Genomic DNA, 24,868 nt, shown 5'->3' with positions numbered 1-24,868 from the left:
CAATAAACGGAGGTGGCTACTTAGAGGAGGATACCAGTGAAAGCCCCAGATCCCAGTGCTAGATTTTTTTTTTTTTTTTTTTTGGCAGTACCAGGGATAGAACCCAGGGGCATTGTATCTCCAAGCTACACCTCCAGCCCTATTTTTTTATTCTTTAATTTGAAACAGGGTCTCACTGAGTTGTGAAGGGCATCGCTAAGTAGGTCAGGCTGTCCACGAACTGTCATCCTCTAGTCTCTTCCTCCCAAATGCTGGGATTACAAGCGTACTCCACCACGCCCGGCCCAGTGCTAGCTTTTGTAATTTCTTCCTAACGTCTGGAGTTGACCAAGTGATGAACTGATCCTCGAGAATAAGCTTTCCTTCCATTGACCCGAGTCCATGGAAGTGTGTTTGACAAGAGACTCTCTGAGTCTCTTAGAGAAAGCTGTAGGGTTTTCATTAGGCTACTGATATACGGTAGCTAATTTAGTATAATTAATGGGCTTGACCCTGCTGTTTCTTAATTATTCTGAAAAGCAGAACAGAAAATGGTCTCTTGAAGCTGAGCGTAGTGATGTCCCGAAATTCCTTTGTAGCCTTGGTGACATTCTGTCTCTCTGAGTCTAATAGGGTTTCTCCTAGAATGGTGTCTGTGGCCTTCCAGGTTAGATCAAAAGTCTGGACTAGGTGCTCGGAGGCTTCTATATATTAATCAGGGTCATCAGAGAATTTCCCCAGATCTTGCTTACTTTATTTTAGATCTTTTAGAGAGAAGGGGAGTCCAAATTCTCCACACGCCTCCTGTAAAGGGCATATCTTAGATGCTGGGGAAGGGGAGGTCCTGGGTATGAGGGATTCGTTTAGGGTGGTAATAAAGGGTAGACTGCATTAGGGTCCACAGGGTTGAATGAGCATTTGGAGGGTGTGAAGGAATTGACCAGTTTCTCTGGGGCAGTATCTAAGGCAGGGCAGTCTTCCTGTATTGGGGAGGTCTTTCCCATTAGGGCCATAAGGGCAGGATCAATCTTGCATCCTTGACAAAGGTCTGGCTGCTCCCATAAAGCAAAGAAGGCCTGGAAATAAGGGAAATAAGGGACTTCTCCCCATTTTTCTTTCCTGTGACAGAAAAGATCTAGCTGTAATTTAGTGTTGAAATTTAGGCTCCCATCTAGGGGCTCTGCTTTTTGATCGTTTAATTGGTATTGGGGCCAAGCATTATTACAAAAGGAAATGAGCCTTTTTATAATTTCAGAACCAAATTTCTCCCAATTGTTTAAAATACATCCCAATGGAGAATTTGTTGGTCGCATGATCTAATTTCCCATCTGAAAGAGAAGACTCAGGGAGAGGGCATCTCCTCCTCCTCTCAAGTTAAACTTTTTGTCTTCTGGACCCTCAGGGCATCCCCATTGGAACCCAACAAGCTAGGAGGATCCTGTGCACTGGCCAGCCTTTCCAGAGCCCAAAAACCTGCTGCCTACTCAAGTTACTGTTCTATGCCATGGAGGAGGCATACATTTATTGGGCCTTTTAATTTGCCCAGAAGCATTACCTGCCAGGAGCAAAAGGGGCAGAATCTCCTATTATGGGGTACAGACCTACGGCAAAGAAGGTATTCTTGCACTAGATCAGTCAAGGAAACATGCGTCATAAGCCTTGTCCCAGAGTTATCCCAATACCCAGACAGAAAGGTGTCTAAAAGAGCTGGGCGTGGTGACACATGCTTGTAATCCCAGCATTTGGGAGGCCGAAACAGGAGGATTGTGATTTGTGGACAGCCTCAGCTACTTAATGAGGCCCTTTGCAACTCAGTGAGACCTGGTTTCAAAATAAAGAATAAAAATAGGGCTGGGTGTAGCTCAGAGATAGAATGGCCCTGGGTTCCATCCCCAGTACCACACACACACACACACACACACACACACACACACACACACAAAAAAAAAAAAAAAAAAAAAAAGAAAGAAAGAAAGAAAAGAGAAAGAGAGAAAGGTATCTAAAAAGCATTGTAAGCAATATCTTGTGTAACTATTTTCTTTGGCCCTTTTAAAAATCTCAACAAAATGGATAGGATGCAGAAGAGTCATTTAACTAGCTATGGCCCAATTGAGGCTGTCACCTCTTAGCAAATGGAGAACCGGTACTTGGTGATTTAAAATCATTAGCATTTCTTTAAAAAAAAAAAACAAGGGGACAAACAATGTTACCCTACAGTGAGACTGCCCAAATAAAGGAAGAGCTCCAACAGAGAACAGAGGCTGGGAGTGTCTCTGTGGCCCAATACTGGCTACGGAAATCAGAGTATAAATGGCAGGGGAGATGGGGATGACAGGCTGGGAGAGGGCGACCACGAAGAAATGAGAGTGCTGTAGGGGTGCCAGGGTAGACTTATCAGGGGAGAGGAGCTCATCCCAGTAAGCAATTAGAAAAAGTAATGGGCAAGAAGCCTTCTGGTCTCTAACCCAGAAAGATTTAAGGAAGCGGGGGAACTGGCCACCATTAAAGAAGTCATCAGTAGAATTTTAAGATGGAGGAGGAGAAAGAGTCATTCACTTCTAGCAGCCTGCCTTCATCGCCCCTAAGAGAAGTGAGGAGGGAGGAGAACTACTGCTGGAGTTGTTTAGAGAAGTGGATGGAGGAGGGAGAGGCAGCCACGCAGCAGCCTGGCCTCCTGAATCTAAAACGTAGCAGGGAGAGTCGGGGACAAGAGCCAGGTACACGCCATCCTGGTCACAGAATCTAAAATGGAGTGAGAGGTGCACATCGTGGGCCTGTGGAATCTAAAAAGCAGAGGGGAAGAACGGGAAGGAAGGGCCAGGTGTGTGGCAGCCTGGCCTGCAGAACTGGGGGGAGAGCCAAGGAAGGGCCTGGCCACCTGGCCTTAAAGGAGCCAGCATCTTATCTTGTGTAAATCAGATCCACAGCACCACTTTATGTCACAGGGCAGTGAGTTTCCCTCAGTTCTTGTAAGAACTCCAAAAGATTTCATTTGGAGACACAGATAAGGTAAGCATACAAGGGTTTTATTGGGTGACCTTCCTGGTGGATTCACCCAATAAAACCCAGGAAGGTCACCAAGAAGAGAGAGGGTCTGCTAAATGGCGAGTTCTCGCACTGTCCAGAAAGTTTACCCCTCCTCATGCATAGCAATTTGGAGTGTTCACTTCAAGCTTTTGTGCTAAATTCGCCATGTAGGAATTTTCTCACTGGTGACATAGGCTGGAAGAAGAAGGGCCCGAGAAGATTCCTATTTGTATGTAATCTCTACTGTCTAAACAAATACCGCCCTGAGGGTGGTCCAGGGCTCAGGGTCACTCGTAAATTCCTTGGGGACTTTTGGGTCTAACCGGCCTTGTCACAGGCTTCCACACTAAAGTTATATTTTCCTTGTTCCCCGATATTTCCTTTCTACATACTTTATTTCTTCTATTCTACATCAGGGCCTCACTAAGTCGCTGAGGCTGGCCTCTAACCTGTGATCCTACTTTCTTAGCCTTCCAAGTACTGGGATTCCAGGTGTGCCCCACCATGTCTGGCTTGACTAAGGGAATTTCACATCTTATGATTGGGGGAGTGATTCAGTAGACTCTCCACTACTAAGAGGCTGGTTTTGAGATGTAGAGTTTATTTACCCCACCCTAGATCTCCATCCCACTTCTCCTTTCTACTTATGGCCTATAAAGTGGTTTTTTTTTTTTTTTTTTTTTTGGCCCATACTAGAGTCTAGAATCAAGAAAGTGGCGAGCCAGTGAGTGAGGCTTGCATGTGACAATCGATGTTTCCATACACAGAATTCCTATTGTCTGATATTCATTACTCGAGATTATACCGTCATCCCAGTACTTGGGAGGCTGAGGCAGGAGGATTACAAGGTTCAAGGCTGGCTTCAGCAACTTAGTGAGACAGACTCTCTTTCAACCCAAAAATAAAATAGGGCGAAGGGGAATAGCACAGAGAGAGAACTCTCTTGAGTTCAATCCCCAGTACCAAAACATTATATATATACATATCTATATATATTTTACATGCAAAGTAGCAAAAATCATCAACCCTCCAAAATACTCACTGATAATTGATCAGTGGCGAAATCAGTCCCCGCCAGATCAAGCCAAGAGTGACCCCTGTCCAGTGATCCTGTAAGATTCAAATGACCCATCTTAAGCACTTACTGTGCCTGCATCTTCATCTTATTTTCTCTTCATTTGTTACTTGGTTTTACAATCAAATTCCTATTTTGTATAGAAGCTGTTCTCTAACATCATTCATTCCAGTCAACTTCATGAAATCCTATAATTCAGTAGTCCGGGAAAGGCTAATTGACTGTGAGAAATAAAGGGGGAAAAGCCATTGATTCAGTGGATAGGGCCAGACTCTGGAATTAGAGTGACTGTAGCTGAAAAAAATACTGAGAAATGTAAATTGTATTACTGACATTTTGTTGGTCCAAGAAGATCCTTCTTGCATCCCAATATGATGAATCCTCTTAATACTCTTCTGACTTCTTTCACTTCTTTGGGGTTTCAGTTTCTTATACCCCATGGGTTCTCTCTCTCTCTCCTCTCTCCTCCTCTCTCCTCTCTCCTCTCTCCTCTCTCCTCTCTCCTCTCTCCTCTCTCCTCTCTCCTCTCTCCTCTCTCCTCTCTCCTCTCTCCTCTCTCCTCTCTCCTCTCTCCTCTCTCCTCTCTCCTCTCTCCTCTCTCCTCTCTCCTCTCTCTCTCTCTCTCTCTCTCTCTCTCTCTCTCTCTCTCTCTCTCTCTCTCTCTCTCTCGTACTGGGGATGGAACCTAAGTTGAAAATAACAACTAAAAGTGCTTACTATGCTGGTTTGATATTTTGATTTATATGGATCATCTAAAAATAGCTATTAAAGTGTGTAAATTAAATAAATAAACAAGTCTCTCTAGGTTCTTATCACCTCCAAAGAAAAAATTCATTTGAGGGTCACAGGATAAGATGGGGGTTTTGTTGGTAAGGCCACCAGGACTTGAAAAGAGAGAGTCATCCACATAGTGAGTTCTTGTGCTGCCTGGGGTCCCACCCCTCCTCATACATCGCGGTTTGAGGTTGCTTCTGGGTTTTGCACCATAGCTGAGTGGGACTGTGCTAAGTTCACCGTGTTGGAGTTTTCTCTCTGGTGTCTAAGGCTGTAGTATAAAGGATACAAATCTCCGACCAAAGCTATGCAAGGCAATCTCCATATCTCTTCTCAGGAGGGCTGGCTGGATCCTGCTCATGCCATTTTTTTCTTAACCAAACACAAATTACTAAGAGTAAAATTCTAATTGATATGTCATTCTATATAAAAATGTGAGCAAATTTTTAAAGCTATGATTAATGAAAAAATTATAAAGAATATAATGTATTTAATCATCCTGAAAAGAAATATTTTGTGTAAATTGAAAGATTTCTGTAAAGATTGTTTTACATGTAAGGAAACCCAATAAATAGAGATATTTATTAGTATGAGGAGGTATTTTAAAAAGAAAGATAAAGGAAAAAGGGAAATACCTTTAGGTAGAAAAGGATTTTATATGCCAAGGTTTTTTTGTATGCCAAGACTGGATTGTCTAAAAAAAAAAGAACAAAAATCAAAATATTAAACAAGTCACCACGTGTTTAGGGGAGTTGCAAATTATTTGTAAATATTGAAATTTATGAAAGATATTTTGGATGTGATAAATCTGGTGAGAATTAAAAGAAATTATTGAAAGGGTTTTCTGAAAGTCACATGTAATACATTGATTTCATGTTTAAAACAATTAGGTTCCTTATGAAAATTATCTGCTCTTTGATAACATTTTATAAAAACTAGCCTAGAGAGCAAAAGTTTTCCATTTTATTAAGACAATTTCCTGTGTTTTCTTTACATTTAAAGAAGTATGGTTTTCGTTGTAGGTAACGATTTACTGAGAACTAGCTTGAAGAACAAAGATTTGCTGGGTGTGATGGCACATGCTTGTAATCCCAGTATTTAGGAGGCTGAGACAGGAGGATGTCAGGTTTGCAACTTAGTGAGACCCTGTTTCAATAAAAAGAATAAATATCGCCGGGCGTGGTGGCGCACTCTTGTAATCCCCACGCTTGGGAGGCGGAGACAGGAGGATCGCGCTGGTTCAAAGCCAGCCCCGCTGGCTTAAGAGACTCTGTTTCCAAAAAACTATTTAAAATAGGTCTGGGAGTGTAGCCCGGAGGTAGAAGGGTTTCCAGAAACCCCAGTACCACCAAAAAAAAAAAAAAAAAAAAAAGAATAAATATCGGGCTGGGGGTGTAGCTCAGAGGTAGAATGTCCCTGGGTTCAATCCCCAGTACTGAAAAATAGAACAAAGATTTTTCACATTTATTAGGATAATTTCTTGTATCTGCTCTCCTTGTTAGGCCTTTGGTTACTTAAAAAATGGCAGTTTAGCAGAGTCAGGGATTGTCTGTTTAACAGCCTATTAAATAACCACTTTTTATTTTGTGGTACTGGGGGTGGAACCCAGGGGCTTTTCTACCTCCGGGGTACACTCTCAGACCTATTTTATATTTTATTTAGTAACAGGGTCACTAAGTTGCTCAGAGCCTCACTAAGCAGCTGAGGCTGGTTTTGAACCTGCGTGATCCTCCTGTTTTAGCCTCCCAAGCGCTGGGATTACAAGCATGTCCTACCACACCCAGCTTAAGTAACCACTTTATAGCTCAAGCTAAATTAACAAGTATTACCTTGGGTTACTATAGTATATTTGACACCATATATATTTGTGACTAGAGATATCTATATATCTGAGGGATATATATACTGTGAATCTGAGCCTTATCTAAATATAAGAAAATGTTTAAGTCAGGCATGGTGGCACATGCTTGTAATCCTGGTACTTGAGAGGCTGAGACAGGAGGATGACAGGTTGGAGGACAGCCTAAGCAAGTAGCGAAACCCTTATCAACCTGGTGAGAACCTGTGTCAAAATAAAAATAAAATAGGGCTGGAGGGTATAGCACGGAGGTAGAATACCCCTGGGCTCCATCTTCAGGACACACACACACACACACACACACACACACACAGAGTTTAAAAGTTAAAGATATCTAGGTTTTATATACATGCAAAATAACAAATAAGTGATCTCATTTATGCATTGTGAATTGTATTTAAACCTTAATCACACAAAATGGTTAATGACATTATTAAAATTTCTGCTATTTCTATGTTTAGTGCCATTAAAAAATTTCCATTATTTAAGATCTGGTTTATAGGTAGATACTCTAAAACAAATCAAAGTAAAAAGCATAATGGGATATTATCATGGGTGGGAAAATCTGGGAGATTGCCTAATAATTGGTCCATCCGGAGCTGTGAATTGTTCACATTATGATGACGCTGATGCCGTAGTACTGGGGCGTGAACCCAGAGACACCCTACCTCTACGCCACACTCCCAGCTTTATTTTATTTTTTATTTTGAAACAGTTTTACTAAGTTTCTGAGGCTGGTCTTGAACCTGCAATCCTCCTATTCAGCTTTCCAAGTACTAGGATTAAAAGCGTGCAACATCACACCTAACTAGAATTATTAACTTTAAACCAAGACTTGAAACTTTTAAAGAAACTTTTAAAGAGACAGAGGTAAAAATCCATATGGATTCCAAACTTGGACAGAAAGAGGCCTAGTTAATAGCAAGGAAAAAAACATAGTTCAAAAGAATTTATTTTTCAGAATCGTTCAGTTTTATGTTTCTGAATGAAATAGCCATAGTTCATATCCTGGACCATCAAAGAGGGGGAAATTTGTAGGCTCGAGGAAATAGAATTTGTAAGGCTCAAGGAAATAGGAGGCTAAGGAAGCCACCCAACAGTCTGAGGTGCTTATCTTCCACCTGACACAAGATTTCCACTAGGAAAGTGGAAATTACCAGCTGGAAGAGAAGTGGTTATCAAACCCATTATGAAGGAAATCCTGACTCATCTCCACAGAGTGTTCATTGAGGATCCCGAGCCTCCCGCAACAGTATTCTCAAGAGATACGGGTGCATGAGAGTATATACCATAGCCAAGCAAGTGGACGACAGCTGTGTAACCTGTGGAAAAGTAAATGAACAGGCCCCTAAAAAACAACCTTTGGGTACTGGGGATTGAACTCAGGGACATTCTACCTCTGAGCTAACCCCCCAACCCTATTTTATTTTTTAAATTTTGAAACAGGGTCTTACTAAGTTGAAGAGGGTCTCACTAAGTTACTGAGACTGGCCAGGAACCTGAAATTCTCCTGTCTCAGCTTCCCAAGTACTTGGATTTTAGGTGTGCACCACCATGCCCGGCCAATAAATGCTCTTTTATATGCTGTGTATTGTATAAGAGCCTTAATCATGTAAAAATCATGAATGAAGTTATTGAAACTTCTGCCATCTATATGGTTAGTACCATTCAAAAGAAATCCCTGTCATTTAAGATTTGGTTTACATCTGTTTGCTTTGACTGAATAAATGTTTTAGTATTATATAAGAGAGATACAATTGTCCATCAGATAATAAACCTATTTCTTTTTTCTTTTCTTTTCTTTTTTTTGTGGTACTGGGGTTCCCGGAAACCCTTATACCTCCAGGCTACACTCCCAGATGCATTTTTATAACTTTTTTATTTGGAAACAGGGTCTCTTAAGCCAGCGCGGCTGGCTTCGAACATGCACGATCCTCCTGTCTCCGCCTCCCAAGCGCGGGGATTACAAGCGTGCGCCACCACACCCAGCCCAGATAATAAACCTATTTTTGATTAATAAATGCTATTTCCTAAATTTATAAAAGGTCTGGAGCTGGACTTTGATTTTTGTCAATACTATTAACCTACATAGAGTTTTAATTATAATCTTACTGAGCCATGGAATCTAAATTTCATTCCAATAGTAAAAGTTAAATTATATATATATTTCCAGACGTGGTTGCACATGCTTGTAATCTCCATGCTTGGGAGGCTGAGACAGAAGGATCGAACAGGTTCAAAGCCAACCTCAGCTACTTGGTGAGGCTCTCAGCAACTTAGTGAGACCCTGTTTCCAAATAAAATATAAAATAGGGCTGAGAGGATAGCCCAGAGGTAGAAAGCCTCTGGGTTCCACCCCCAGTACCACATTAAAATAAAAAAAATATGTATACATACACACACACACACACACATATATATATATATATATATATATATATATATATATATACTAATACTAGTACATTAATACTAATATATACTATATGTTAGCTATGTGTACTATACTAATACTAAAAATATATACTATATATTAACTTCTATGCAACTGTGATGTTAATTATTACTGCCTCCTTTGTAAGTTAAATATATTTGTGTTTCCTAAGTATCTTCTAAAATGCCAAGCTTCAGAGTCTTGAAGACTTAAATTTCTTCAAGCTTATGAAAATGCTGTTCTGTTGCTTCCTTGGCACTTTCTCTTTTCTTTCCTAATTACACAGATGCTGGGTCTCTGAGTCTTCCTCCCTGCTCTTTATACTTTCCGTCTCTTTATTTTTTCTTGCCTCACATTCTGTGAGATTTCTTGATCCTGCACCTAATGTTTGGTCTTTATATGTGTCTCATTCTCTGTTCAGCCCGGTTATTGAATGTTTTCCATTGCAGTCCTGTATCTAACTTCCAAGAGTCATTTTTTTGTTGTTGTTCTTTATTGTTTTCCCACAGCTGCCCCTCCTCAGTTCTCATCTGCAACATTTCAATTTCTCTGAGAACAGTAACTACAATTTTTATAAAATACTTCCTTTCCTGAATTATCTCTGCTTCCTCCAACAGTTTTTCTCTTGGTTCAGTTTAGACCTTCTTTTCCATGCTGTTGGTATTTCTAATATATTTGACAATTCTTGGCTTCTTGTTTATATTTATGAATAAAGGGCTATGGTGATCAGTATTTGCAGCTTTCATGAATGTCTTTGTCAGTGTGGAGGTCACTGGCAGGCCCCTCCTATGGCTGACAGAAGCATCTGAGGCTTCTATGTAAGTAGGAGGAGTCTGTTTTAGGGTGCCAGGATGAGAGGCAAGCTCTCAGCGAGAGTAGTCCAACACGGTAGCCCAAGTAGGCTTAATTCTAAAGGATTGAGTCCTTTCTCTTTCTTTCTTTCTTTCTTTCTTTCTTTCTTTCTTTCTTTCTTTCTTTCTTTCTCTTTCTTCCTTCCTTCCTTCCTTCCTTCCTTCCTTCCTTCCTTCCTTCCTTCCATCCTTCTTTCTCTATCTTTCTTCCTTTCTTCTCTCTCTCTCTTTCTTTAATACTAAGGTTCAAACTCCAAGCTATGCCATACACACACACACACACACACACACACACACACACACACACAGTCGTTTTCTGGGGATGGAACCCAGGGGCATTCTACTTCCGAGCTACACCACCAGCCCTATTTTTTATTATTTATTTTGAAACTGGATCTCATTGAGTTGCAAATGGCCTCAATAAGTAGCCGAGGCTGGCTGCAAATCTTAATCCTCATGTCTCAGCCTCCCAAATGCTGGGATTACAAGAGTGCCCCACCACACCTGGTTTGCCCCATTTATATTTATTTATTTATTTATTTGGTACTGGGTATTGAGCTTGGGAGCATTCAACCTCTGAGCGAAACCCCCACCCCTATTTTATTTTTTATTTTGAAATAGGGTCTTGCTAAATTGTTATTTTTTTATTTTGAAACAGGGTCTCACTAAGCCCCCCTAAGTAGCTGAGGCTGGCTGCAAACCTGTGATCCTCCTGTCTCAGCCTCCCAAGTACTGAGATTACAGCCATCCATCACCATGGCTGGCTTATGTTTTATTTTTAAACAGGGTCTCGCTCAGTTGCTGAGGCTGATATTGAACTTGCAATCCTGTTTCAGCGTTCCAAGTATTAGGATTACAGGTATGCACCACTGTGCCTGGGAGGGTTGGGTATTTCAAACTGGGGTCTCCTTCATTTGGGAGTCCTTTATTTGGGGGCCCTTTCCTTCAAAAATTCCTTAGGCAGATTGTTCATTTTCTTCAGAGAGCAGGTTTCCTGGTTAATCCTGAATGTGAGAGCCCTTGCTTCCATCCAGGAAGAGGCCAGCACTGCTCCTGAATAACCACAGAAAACCTCCTTTCCTCTGCATTTGTGACTCTGACCTTGGGCTGCTTCTTGTCCTTGTGGGAAGAATTTTAGTGTCTCAGGTATATATTTCCTGTGTTTATTCTTCATCACCGCTCTCTATTTTTCATTTACCCACTGCTGCACTAACTAACCATTCCAAAATTGAATGGCTCAAAACACCGAATATAAACCAGTGTGGTGGTGCACACCTGTAATCTCAGTACTTGGGAGGCTGAGACAGGAGGATTGCAGGTTCAAGATTAGCCAGTTTGGCAAGACCCTGTTTCATTGTAAAAATAAAATTGGGCTGAGAGTATAGCTCAGAGGTAGAATGTCACTGGGTTTAATCCAGTGACATTCTAGTCACTAATCGTAATCTAGTACCGCGTGCACACACACACACACACACACACACACACACACACACACACACACATACACACCAGCTAACCAAACAAAAGCCATCAAAAATATATTATTTCTCATGATTCTCACAGCCAGGAAGTTTCTTGCCTCAAAATGATCTCCCTGCCTGGTGGTGCTGGCCACTTCCTGGGGAATTCACTGGGCTGTCAGCGAGGGCCGGTTCTCCTTCATGTCGCCTCTTTGTCTGGCTGCTTGAGCTCCCTCACAACATGGAGACTGGGCTAGAGCTTTATCTAAGGAGCATTTCAAGACAACAAACCCTGATGTGCAAACACTCATAAGCCTCTGTGTACATTTTTATATCTCATTGGTAAAAACAAGTTACGTGCCGGGCGTGGTGGCGCACGCTTGTAATCCCCGCGCTTGGGAGGCGGAGACAGGAGGATCGCGCAGGTTCGAAGCCAGCCGCGCGCGCTGGCTTAGGAGACCCTGTTTCTAAATAAAAATATAAAATAGGTCTGGGAGTGTAGCCCAAAGGTAGAAGGGCTTCCAGGAACCCCAGTACCACCAAAAAAAAAACAACAACAACAACAAAAAAAAAACAAGTTACGTGCCAATTCTAAAGTCAAGTGGTACTTCAGGTACCATATTGTTTCTTCTTAAAAAGAAAACAAAATGTGGTGTATGTGTGTGTGTTTGTGTGTGTGTGTGAAGTCCCTCTATCTATCTCCAATTACTTCTGTTCAATCTAAATCTGAATATATTGCCGGGGGTGGTGGCGCACGCTTGTAATCCCCGCCCTTGGGAGGCTGAGACAGGAGGATCGCACAGGTTCGAAGCCAGCCTCAGCTACTTAGTGAGGCTCTCAGCAACTTAGTGAGACCCTGTTTCCAAATAAAATATAAAAAAAAGTCTGGTAGTATAGCCTGGAGGTAGAAAGCCTCTGGGTTCCACCCCCAGTACCACCAAAAAAATAAAATAAAATCTGAATATATGAAGTCTTTTTATGATGCCGCAGGAACAGTCTGAATGTTACGGCCACCTTCGGTTTTGATGCATTCCTTGGCCCAGCTCACACTTTCCATACAGAATCTTGAATTATCCTCCATCTGTTGACTTTTCAAATTATAACATTCTGTCCTTATGAACACAGAGCAGTTCTTCTTTCTTGTTAGTTTCCATAACTTCAAATTCCCTACCGCCTCACTTGTACTAAAACTTTCTTGTGTGAAATCACACTTACTGACTGTTGCTTGAAGTATATTCATCACTTCCCTTTGATCAGAATTGACAGTGTTCTGGGAAGGACTGACTAGTCTGCCCTGCTGGGGAAGACTGGTGAGGGGGAAAGAGTTCAGGGATCGGTTGGTGATGTCTGCCTGGGGCTTAGACTGGAAGTGATGGTGTGGATGCCAGGAATGCGCCTTCCATCCAAGCCCCTGGTATTACAAAGTTGTAATCTTCAGAAGCTTCTCCTCTCCGTGGAATTGTTTTGATCACTTGAGTGTGTTGGGTGGCATCATAACATTCTGTCCATATTTATGAACACAGAGCTGGGGGAGTAACTCAGAGATAGAATGCCCCTCAGTTCAATCTCCAGCAAACACACACACACACACACACACACGTAAAATAAAACTTTAAAAAAAAGTTGGGCATGGTGTGTGGTGATGCACACCTGTAATCCCAGTACTTGGGAGACTGAGACAGGAGGATTCAGGTTTGCAGCTAGCCTCAGCTTACTTAGTGAGGCTCTCCATAACTTAGTGAGACCTTGTTTCAAAATAAAGAATAAAAAATAGGGCTGGGGGTGTAGCTCAGAGGTAGAATGCCCCTGGGTTCAATCCCCATCACACACACACACACACACACACACACACACACACACACACACACACACACAATCGAGCTGGGAGTATAGTTCAGAGACAGAACATCCCTGATTTCAATTTGCAGTACCACCACAAAAAAAGAAAACAAGTCTTTTGCAATCCTACCACCTGGAATTACTGTTAAAACTCTGATGTATTTCTGTGCATTTATGTAATTGTAAAAATTGAAATCATGCTATACACAGCATTTTATAATGTACTTTATCCAATCAAACATCTTATCAAGAATGTTATCACTGGACACTAAGTAAATTTAGTAAATAAATTTTTTTTTTTGGTGGTACTGGGGGTGGAACCCAGAGGCTTTCTACCTCCGGGCTACACTCCCAAACCCATTTTTATATTTTATTTGGAAACAAGGTCTCAATAAATTGCTGAGAGCCTCACTAAGTAGCTGAGGCTGGCTTTGAATCTGCGCCATCCTCCTGTCTCAGCCTCCCAAGTGCGGGGATTACAAGCGTGTGCCACCACGCCTGGCTCTAGTAAATATAATTTTGAATTAAAAAGAACCAAAAGGCCAGGCGTGGTGGCACACACTTGTAATCCCCGCACTTGGGAGGCCGAGACAGGAGGATTGCAGGTTTGTGACCAGCCTCAGCAACTTAGTGAGGTACTCTGCAACTTATTGAGATCCTGCTTCAAACTAAAAAATAAAATGAAATAGGCCTAGATGTGTAGCTCAGAGGTAGAATGCCCCTGAGTTCAACCCACAGTGCCACAAAACAAAACAAAAACACCAAGTGTGGATAAGGAAAGAGAGAAGGTGGTAATGAGAGAGACAAGCGCCTTTCTAAGCTGGAGAGCGCCAAGGCTCCAGGTTGAAAGAAGGATCCAGGACAGCCGGGAAGGGAGGAAGACGAGAAGAGGGCAGGCAGGTCTAGGGAGCAAGGTCAGCCACAGTGCAGGAGTTGTGCTGGCCCTAAATCCCTGGGAGGAGCAGGTGTCAGGGAGGAGGAGGGAGTTTAAGGTGCCTGCAGGATAGACTTAGCTATGGAGGAGGATGATGTCCAGGTTACCGGGAAGGATGTTTCCTGGAGACAATGGATAGGTCACAGTGTGGACCAAGACTTTATTACCTGCTCAGAGGTGGAGAACCTTCAAGAATACGGCATAGCATCCTCCATTGCGAGCCCAGGGGGCTTTGGGACTCCTCCTTCCCCTGGCAGAAGGCCAGCTCGCAGTCAAAGCAACACTTGGTAGCCATTGTTTTCCATAATCCGCAGGCATCTGATCTGGGTGCCCTGCCTTCCAGCCTTTGTGCCCCGCAGGGCCTACAGCAGTCTGCAGTCTGGCTGTTCCCAGCCTCCAGGAACACTTCCAACAATAGAAATGAATGTTTCTCTCCTCTGTTAGGTCTTTTCTAGGAGAGTCAATTATTTATTTACTTGTGTGTATAGGGGGGGGTTACTGGGGATTAAACCTAGGGGCATTCTACCTCTGAGCTACACCCCCAGCCATTTATTTATTTATTTATTTATTTATTTATTTATTTATTTATTTATTTATTGGTGGTACTGGGGGTGGGACCCAGGGGCTTTTCTACCTCCAGGCTATACTCCTAGACTTATTTTTATATTTTTTATTTGGAAACAGGGTCTCACTAAGTTACTGAGAGCCTCACTAAGTAGCTGAGGATGGCTTTGAACCTGTGTGATCCTCCTGTCTAATCCCTCAGCGGGGATTACAAACCCAAGGCACCATGCCCAGCTCTTTATTTTTTATTTTGAAGTGGGGTCTAAATTGCTGAACCTCTAACCTGGGATCCTCTAGTCTCAGCCTCTCCAATACTGAAGATGACAGTCATGCACCACCACAGCCCCCGGGGCTGGAGGGTTAATTTTAATCCAAATGTCACCCTGTGTGGTGGCCGCATGCTTGTAATCCCTGCGTTTGGGAGGCTGAGACAGGGGGATCGAGCCTCAGCTGCTTAGTGAGGCTCTCAGCAACTTAGTGAGACCCTGTTTCCAAATAAAATATAAAATAGATCTGGGAGTATAGCCCGGAGGTAGAAAGCCTCTGGGTTCCACCCCCAGTACCACACACCAAAAAACAAACAAACAAACAAACAAACAAATAAATAAATAAATAAAATAATAACAATAATAATTTTAATCCAAAAAGAAAAAGGGGCGGGGAGGCTGCAGGAGCGCCTCGGCGTGCAGACCAGTGCCTAGGAGTGCTCCATACACACCAACCGGGTGGATCCCCGCATCGCGGGCGCTCCCCACTTCTTTAGGATAACTTGACAAAGGTCAGCGCTGGCCAGGGTGCAGCCAGCTTTGAAACCGGACTGTGCGGAGGAGCTGAGGAGCTGAGAAGTCCGGGTCCCGGTCCCGGGCGGGAGCCGGGTCTGTGCGCCCCCGCCCGCCGGGCCTGGCTCCGCCTCCCGCCGCGCGGCGGTCCAGCTGTCGGCGGGCTCGGCTCCGGTGCGGCGGTGGGCGGCGCGGGCGGGGGGCTCCGGGCGCGGGCGGGGGGCTCCGGTGCGGCGGGCGGGGGGCTCCGGGCTCGGGGCACGGGCGGGGGGCTCCGGGCGCGGGCGGGGGGCTCCGGGCTCGGGCGGGGGGCTCCGGGCTCGGGCGGGGGGCTCCGGGCGCGGGCGGGGGGCTCCGGGCGCGGGCGGGGGGCTCCGGGCGCGGGCGGGGGGCTCCGGGCGCGGGCGCCGCCGGAAGCCGGGCGCGGAGGGCGGCGCGATGCGGTGAAGGGCGCGCGCGGCGGCGGCGGCGGCGGCGGCGATGAGCGCCTCGGCGGCCACCGGGGTGTTCGTGCTGTCCCTCTCGGCCATCCCGGTCACCTACGTCTTCAACCACCTGGCGGCCCACCACGAGTGAGTGCGCGGCGGGCGCGGGTCCCGCAACTTTCCCGCGGCCCCGAGCGGGCGGGGAGGAGGCTGGCGGGGCGCAGGGGCTGGAGCCGGGTGACCGGGTCAGCTCGGCCACGCCTCTGCCCTTGAAGCTCGGGGCCCAGGGGGCCGTGGGATCGAACCCTGGCGCCTTCTACCTCCGGGCTACGCCCCCAGCCTTGTTTTTTATTTTTATTTTTTACTTTGAAACAGGGTCTCCCTAAGTTGCTGAGGGTCTTTGCGGAGTCGCTGAGGCTGACCTTGAACCCGCCACCCCCTGCGTCAGCCTCCCAAGCACTGGGACACCAGGGGTCTGGCGGTGTTATCTCGCCCGTTTGCCATTTGTTCCCGTTTCACCAGAATGTGTCCATGTACGGACTTTCACTCACTTAACCATTTCTTAATTTTAGAAGCTGTTGCAAATGACTAGCAGAAATAGCCTTGGTTCTGGGCCTGGCTTAGCCACCCTCCTGGCAGCCTGGCTTCAGTGTTCTGGTCTGCCAAATGGACCAAACTTGCATCCTGTTTGAAGGATCCCGGGACTGCTGTTTGTGCAGTGGCGCTGTGGATGAGAGAGACGATGGGGCGGGGTGGGGTGGGCCAGTGGAGACGGCTTGCTGTCAAAGCCTCACTCCAGCGTGGTTGAGGGTCACCAGCTAACCCAGCCCATGGGGCTCTGAAGCGGGGGAGGGCAGTGGACAGGTGCCAGCTGGTTTGGCTGTTGTCTGTGGAAGAGGAAGGAACCTACATTTCTCGCAGGAGTGGTGCTAAGGAAATTGCAGCAATCTGCAAAGCCTTCCAGACACACAGGCTGGGGACAAGTGTGTGCACACAGGCTGGAGACTTTTTTTTTTCAGTACTGAGGATTGAACCCAGGGGCATTCTACTTCTGACTACATCCCTCAGCCCTATTTTATTTATTTATTTATTTATTTATTTATTTACTCTGAAACAGGGTCTCAATACTAAGTTGCTGAGGCTGACCTTGAACCTGCCACCTCCTGTCTCAGCCTCCCAAGCACTGGGATTACAGGCGTGTGCCACCTCGCCTGGCGTGGCCAGGACCTCTCTCTGGCTGCTGAAGTCGCCTTAACCATCCCGAGCTCCCTAGGCACGGACAGTGTCTGCCCTTGGTCTGACCCAGTCTCTGGGAGCATCTTCTAGAAGTGGCAGCTCTAGGTAGCCACATGTTATGTGCCTGTCAATATAGTGCACAGGGACCCTGTGCTTCTAAAGTAGCATTAGGGTCAAAGCACTAGCTTACTGAGTCCCTGCTGTGTGCTCTGCACTATCCTGGGTGTGGAGGGCATCGCTGTGCACAGGCCAACAAAGGTGGGGGGAGCACGCATTACACCAGACACTAACAGATGCACCAATAGTGACATGCTGTGGTAACAATAAGACCGGGTGGCCAGGGAAGGCTTCTTGGAGAGGGTGGCCCAGTGGCATCGGCAAGATGGGGGCTGAGCCTTGCAGGGAGGGGACGGGGGCAGTGCAGGGGAAGAAGTGTGGAAGGGTTTCCGCAGGAGAGGACTTCAGTGAGGTCTGGGCCTCTGCAGGACGATGCCCAGGCTGAATTATGTGTCACTGCTCACAGTCAGTAAGCTGCCCCCTGATTAAATAATTAGTTTCAGCCATGCTTTCTTCCCTCCTGCAGGTTAAAATCCCGCCCCCCCCCCCCCTGCTGTCTCTGGCTATCTCCTGTCCTGAAAGTTCAGGACTAGTCTGGTATCTGTTCCCTTTTTCTTTCTTTTTTTTTTTTTTTTTAACTTGTTTGGTACTGGGGATGGAACCCAAGGGCACCCCCAGCCCTATATTTTAATTCTTTATTTTGAAACAAGGTCTCACTAATTTGCAGAGGGCCTCACTGAGTAGCTGAGGCTGACCTTGAACCTGGACCGTCCTGTCTCAGGCTCCCAAGTACTGGGATTACAAGTGTGCACCACCAGGCCTGGCTAATCTGTTTGCTTCCTTCAATTCTCCCTGGGGCTGGCCCCTCTGACCTGGGCTGTGACCCCCCACCCCCCTACCCCCAGCACAGCTCTGAGCCTCAGCCCCTGCCCACCTTGCTAGTGCTTCAGCCTCACTGTCTTTTCTCTCTGGGCTCCTGCTGTTTCCTCTTCCTGCTGCCTGCGGGAGCCACACTGGCTTCCTGGCCCAGGTAGAGGCTGCTGCCTCCTTTGCTAGACCGCCCTTCACCCTCCCAGCCAGGGACTGCTCTCTGCGTGAGCCCCTCTGGCTCCTTTGCTGTCCCTTTCTCTAATGGTTTCTTTCCTCTGGTGGAGTTTACCTTCCCGGGCCATGGCTCACCTCTGTGGTTCTGCCCAGCCCAGCGCCATGAGATGAGTAGCTTTCTGCTGTGCTTGGCTTTGTTAGCCAGCTTCCTTCCTACCCCATCTTTCATGAAAGCCTGAGAAACAGAAAAAGCAAAGAGGTTGAGGGTTGAGGAGGCAGGAAAGGATCTCTCTCTCTCTCTCTCTCTCTCTCTCTCTCTCTCTCTCTCTCTCTCACACACACACACACACACACACACCTCATTCTCATCTGTCTTTGCCCCTCTCAGTAGACATCTGTTTTCAGAGGGCATAAGCAACCACTCCCACCCCTAAGAAAAATAGCCTTTTTACCCTTGGGGCAAGTGCAGTGCTGACCATCCCCAGAATCCTTTTTGGAGCTGTTTGAGCAGGTGTTGCACTTGGCTGCCGCAGGGCTTCTTTGGGGACAGTGCTGAGAGGCAGAGATCATCTGCTGCCCCACTGTCCTTTAATTCTTTTCTCACCCCTTGCGAGGATGCTGAGAACCAGCCTGCTTTCTGGCACTCCAGAAGAGCACCAGCCATGTGAGCCTGAGCTCAGGCTTTGGGTGGGCAGGGAAGGAGGCTGTGTGTTGACCACTGCCTGCTCCAGCACGCCTCGCCTCGTCTCTCCCACCTGGATGTGCCGGGCTGCATCAGCTTTCTCCTCCTTCAGCTCATCCCTTTGGAAGGAGCCTGGAGCATCCACTGTGGACACCTCCAAAAGCCTCCCGTTTTTGCTTCTTATCTGCAGACACAGCCATCTCTTCCTCATCATTGAACTGGCCATCCATCCATCATCCATCCATCCATCATCCATCTATCATCTATCCATCCATCATCTATCCATCATCTATCCATCCATTCATCCATCCATCATCTATCCATCCATTCATCCATCATCCATCCATCCATCCATCCATCATCCATCCATCATCCATCCATCATCTATCCATCCATCCATCATCTATCCATCCATTCATCCATCCATCATCTATCCATCATCTCTCCATCCATTCGTCATTCATACATCATTTATACATCATCCACCCATCCTCCATTCATTCCCCTTCCCTCCCTCCACCATTATCCTCTGTCCCAAGGACATATGGTGAAGGTTATCCAAAGGTCCCAGTGTAGCCAGGTGTGGTGGTGCACCCTTGTAATCCCAGCATTTGGGAGGCTGAGACAGGAGGATCACAGGTTCTCAGACAGCCTCAGCTACTTAGTGAGGCCCTTTGCAACTTCGTGAGACCCTGTTTCAAAATCAAGAAAAAATAGGACTGGAAGCTGGGCATGGTGGCGCACGCTTGTAATCCCCGCGCTTGGGAGGCTGAGACAGGAGGATCACACAGGTTTGAAGCCAGCCTCAGCTACTTAGTGAGGCTCTCAGCAACTTAGTGAGACCCTGTTTCCAAATAAAATATAAAATAGGTCTGGGAGTATAGCCCGGAGGTAGAAAGCCTCTGGGTTCCACCCCCAGTACCACCAAAAAAAAAAAAAAATAAAATAGGACTGGGGTTGTAGCTTTGAGGTAGAATGCCCCTGGGTTCCATCCCTAGTACCGCAAAAAAAAAAAAAAAAAAAAAAAAAAAAGGTCCCCGCATTGGGCAGCACCAGCAGTCCAGCAGTAGCAGCTCTAGGGGGCTGCGAGAAGGTCCTGGTGTGGCAGGCCGGGTGGGCAGGGCCATTCTTTGTGGCGCCCTGTCAGTGCTGGGTGTGGGAGTGGGAGTGGGAGTTTCTCTGTGGGACTGGAGGTGGCCTTCTGGGTGGTAGAGCTCAGAGCCCAATGAAATAGGTCCCTGGCCATGAGTGAGGCCGCAGATTCATGGTAAGCCTGTCGGCTAGGGGAAGGGCTGGGGTGAACAGGCAGGTAGTGGCAGCAGTGGCCCTGGGGGGCGAGTGAGGCACCTCCAGCCAAGTGCCCTGAGACCTGAGACAGGTGGGAGGAGAGGAGAAGGGTGTGGGGACACTGGCCCCTGAGACCTACAAGGCTGTGGCCCAGCAAGTTCAACAGTGGGAAGATAAATTTCACTGACTCTCCAGGGCCTGAGCTGTAGGCAGGGGTGGAATTATGTATGAATTATGCCGTGCCGGGCGCAAATGCATTCAATACTCAGGAAATTCCGGGCACTATTGTTACTTTGATAAGTGAGCACCGCCCTCTTCTCCTCGTTTGCAGTTCCTGGACAATCGTAGGGGTGGCTGCCCTCATCCTGCTCCTGGTAGCCTTGCTGGCTCGTGTTCTCGTCAAAAGAAAACCGCCCAGGGACCCGCTGTTCTATGGTACGTGTCCTTGCGGGGAAACAGTTTGTGTCTACTTAGTAACACAGTACTTGGCTTCTGGACACATATTCTTCCTTGGCTGTGAGTGCTCTGAGCCTGCTGCTATCGGAGGCTGGAAGGGAAGGGGTGTTTCAGGACAGTGTGGCCCTCCCCTCTAAGCGCGACCTCCCCCAGCCTGCTGCCCCCTTGCAGGCATGTCCTGGTGGAGGGTCACTGCCAGGGCCAGTGGGCCTGTGTCCTTTGCCCCATCCCGGCGTGCTCCTCCCCCTGCCACCTTGCTGGCCCCTGCCTTCAGCCCCCCACTGTCCCCTCTGCCAGGCACAAACCTAAATGCACTGTGCCTCCCTCTCTGCACATCTACAAAGAGGTACATACCATGATATCTAATAAGATAGTTAAACAAAATCTAAGCAGAAATTAAATACTACTATAGGAGTTATTGATTTAGCACTGATAGTATACCTCCTGTTAAAGTTCTTGGCAAATTAAGCACTTTTTGCGGGGGGCATGGTACTGGAGATGGAACCCAGGGGCATTCTACCTCCAAGCTACACCCCTAGCCCTATTTTTTTAAATTCTTTACTTTGAAACAGGGTCACACTAAGTTGCAGAGGGCCTCACTAAGTAGCCGAGGCTGGCTGTGAACCTGCGATCCTTCTGTCTCAGCCTCCCAAGTACTGGGATTACAAGCATGTGCCACTACGCTTGGCTTAAAATAAGCACTTTTGCAGTATTTTACTAAATCCTTACACCAAATATCCCTCCACTTGCAATGCAGAAGCAAGCTCAGAGATGCTAAGAACTGTGGTCAAATTACAGAGCCAGTGACAGCTGTCGTGGCCCCACAGCCCACACCCTTCCCTTGGGTCACTGCCTCTCGCCAGGCTGTGACTGGCCTTTGAGTGTGCTGGACATGCTGCTGGGCACTTTGCTTTCTGCTACATTAATGTTGATGTCAAACACTCCCCAAATCTCAGTGTCCTCCAGCAACCTACCTTTACTCTTCTTGTTCCCAGGTACGTGGGTGGCTGGGCCACCCTGTTGTAGGCTGTGGGTTGGAACCAGGGCTGTTCTGATCATCCTCCTGCCGTGGGCTGGCAGCTCCCCAGCGCATACCTTTCTTGTGGCAGATGCAGAGCCACAGAGGTGCTAGTGGAAAGAAAGCTACGTCCCTCAGGCCTTGGCTTGGAGCTGGCCACTGTCAGCCTCCATCCACCTTGCGCTGGCCAGAGCAGGCTTTGTGGCCGAGCCCACTGTCAAAGGTGTAGGGAACATCTCCGCCCACAGTGGGCCTTAACAAAGGTGGGATGAGAAAGAAGACTTGTGAGTGACTAGTTTCCCCCAGTTCTCGTGTACAAAACTGAAGCTTGGAGAAACTGTGATTTTCCAAAGGTTTCATGGCCGGTGGGCAGATGGGCTGGGCCTGTCTGACTTTACTTGTGTCTCTTCTCCTGGCCCACTCCCTTGGCTCTGGTCTGGCCCGGCCCTCCTCCCCCACTAGTGTCCTGCTCTTGCCTCCTGCCCCCTGCCACATGAAGCACACACGTAACTTACTGATGTCTCTCTACTTCTTAAGCTGGGGCGCTCTCCGTGCTTGGCTCTCTTCTAGCTTGGAGCACACTGCAGCCTCAGGGACAGCCTTGGGCCAGGCTCCTCACCCACTGAGAAGCAAAGACCCTGTCCTTGTCACTTCTAAGTCAGTGGCCAACATTCCCGTTGACATCAGCAATGGCTGGTAGACTGCAGGGTACAGGGGGAGGCACGAGGTGCAGGGAGGGTACACGTAAGCCCTTTATTCCTGGGGAAAATGCAGATGCTGAACTGTATGTGTGTGTGTGTGTGTGTGTGTGTGTGTGTGTGTGTGTGTTGTGTGTGTGTGTGTGTGTGTGTGTGTGTGTGTGTATGTAAGGTACTGGGGATCAAACCCAGGGGCATTCTACCTCTGAGCTACACCCCCAGCTCTATTTTATCTTATTTTATTTTTTATGGTATTCAGGATTGAGCCCAGGGGCATTCTACCTCCAAGCTATACCCTCAGCCCTATTTTTTTATTTTTATTTTTGAAATAGGCCTCCTAGTACTTGGGAGGCTGAGACAGGAAGATCACAGGTTTGAGGCCAGCTTCAGCAGTTTAGCAGGACTCTTACTAATTTAGTGAAATTCTGTTTCAAAATAAAAAATAAAAGGGGCTGGAGTATAGCTTACAGGTAGAATGCCCTTGGGTTCCATCCCCAATACCATAAAAACAACAACAAAAGAAAAAAACAAGCAAGCAAACAAAAACCCCTGAGTTCTATCCTCAGTACAAACAAAACAAAAAACCAATACATTTATATATATATATATATATATATATATATATATATATTCATACCATCTTATAATATGATGGTATTCATTTAAACCATCTTGTATTCATACCATCTTCTTTTTGTTTTTGGATAGAACCCAGGGATATTCTACTTCTGAGCCACACCCCCAGCCCTATTTTATTTTTTATTTTGAAACAGGGTCTCACTAAGTTGTGGAGAGCCTTGCAAAGTTGCTGAGGCTGGCTGTGAACCTGTGATCCTCCTGTCTCAGTCTCCCAAGTGCTGGGATTACGAGCGTGTGCCACCACACTTGGCCGTGTTCCTTTCTTAAAATCACTGGCCTTTTTTCTTAAAGCCACTGTCACTTGTACATCAAGCCCCCTGTCGGTCTTTGGGATCTCCAGTATGAAACAGGCAAATGATTCCCCTGTCCTGTGTCTTTACTTTAAACCTGGTGGTTACCTGTTGCTTCTTTAACCACTTGGCTACTGGCTTGGTTCCTGCTCCCAGCTGGGATGTGAGTGGGCTCTGGGCAGCCACTTGAAGGGAGAGGAGGACGGCAGGGGTGGCCTGGTGGTGTCTTCTGGGACGGAGTCAGAGGTGACTGTCATTCTTCATCGCCGTGACGTGTGTTCCCTCAGTGAGAACCCTGGGCCAGGCTGAGGGGGATTTGTGAAGAAGGCAGAGGCTCCGCTGGATGTGCAGGAGACATGCTTTGCTAGTTCATGTTGACAGTATCCATGCATCTTGTAGAAAACGTGAGAAACATTCCGTATCATTGGCAAAGACTGGCTCTTAGTAATGACTCCTGCATTCCTGCTTGTTAAACTACTGCCTTCTCTATTCTAGTGTATGCAGTTTTTGGATTTACCAGCGTGGTGAACCTCATCATAGGACTGGAGCAAGATGGCATCATTGACGGGTTCATGACGCACTACCTGAGAGAGGTGAGGGACGGCCCCGGGAGCGGGAGGCTGGGACCATCAGGCCAGCAGCCCAGGCACGTGCTGTCTTCTTACTTACTATAAGCAGCTCAACACGGCCTCATTTTCTGCCCCATAGACATGGCTCTTTATTCACACAGCAAGTGAACCTGAAAGGTAAGCTGAGATCACAAGGAACGATTCTCTCTCCATTCTGCTTTTAGAACTTGTCTCTCACTCCTGACCATCCACGTGACCCCTTTTCCCTTTAAAGGAATTTAGTATTTGTGTATCTGTAAATACATTATAATCTCAGAAAGCCCAGATCAGTCTTAAACAATTTGCAAGGTACCAAACAGCAAGCTACTTAAGCTCTTTGATTTTAATGATTAACCATCCTCCAACCAAATCCTAGCACTGGAAGGAGCCATTCCTATTTTCTTATTTACTCAGGTCACACAAGAAATAAGATCAGATTGAACATAAAGTTTTTATCTGTGTTTCAAATAACAGGGAGCTTTGTATGCCATCTAGGGGGGCTTTAATGCTATCCCAGGGGCCAGGGGAGACTAAATCAGGGAAGGGGCAGTGACCTCGGGGAAGGATGGGCTTCCGGGGAGGGGTCAGTGCCATGAGCTGGGTCACCAGCAAGGCTTCTGTAGGGCCAAGATGGCATGAGGGTGGTTGGACAAAGATAGCGCAGGGGAGAAAGAGGGGTGAACTTCAGAGAATTTGGCGGGAATGAGCAGGGCTCGGGGACCAGCTGGGGTGATGGGCAGGGTAAGGCATAAGATGACTTCCTGATTCTTCTTTGGAATCTGGAAGATTGCTGGTGTTATGAGACCCAAGGGGCACAAGAATTTTGTTCTGTCGGTTTCAGTTGAAGTAGACGC

At 46.6% G+C, this 24,868-nt stretch overlaps 1 protein-coding gene across 2 annotated transcripts in view; it reads left to right on the top strand.

Moving 5' to 3' along the window:
* Positions 1-16,054: 16,054 nt before the first annotated feature.
* Positions 16,055-24,868, top strand: part of TM6SF1 (transmembrane 6 superfamily member 1) — a gene marked incomplete at both ends in the record, with an annotated part of 30,678 nt that continues 21,864 nt past the window's right edge. For both annotated transcript variants that reach the window (XM_080692755.1, XM_080692754.1), the window contains 3 exons: positions 16,055-16,146; positions 20,637-20,740; positions 23,902-23,999. In XM_080692755.1, the coding sequence (XP_080548881.1) occupies positions 16,055-16,146; positions 20,637-20,740; positions 23,902-23,999 (294 nt within the window). The remainder of the gene's footprint in view (positions 16,147-20,636; positions 20,741-23,901; positions 24,000-24,868) is intronic.

The sequence above is a fragment of the Muscardinus avellanarius genome (assembly GCF_963383645.1).
Source record: "Muscardinus avellanarius genome assembly, chromosome: 3".
Lineage (NCBI taxonomy): Eukaryota > Metazoa > Chordata > Mammalia > Rodentia > Gliridae > Muscardinus > Muscardinus avellanarius.
The sequence above is the reverse complement of the archived record's forward strand: the minus strand, read 5'-3'. Positions and strand labels throughout refer to the sequence as shown.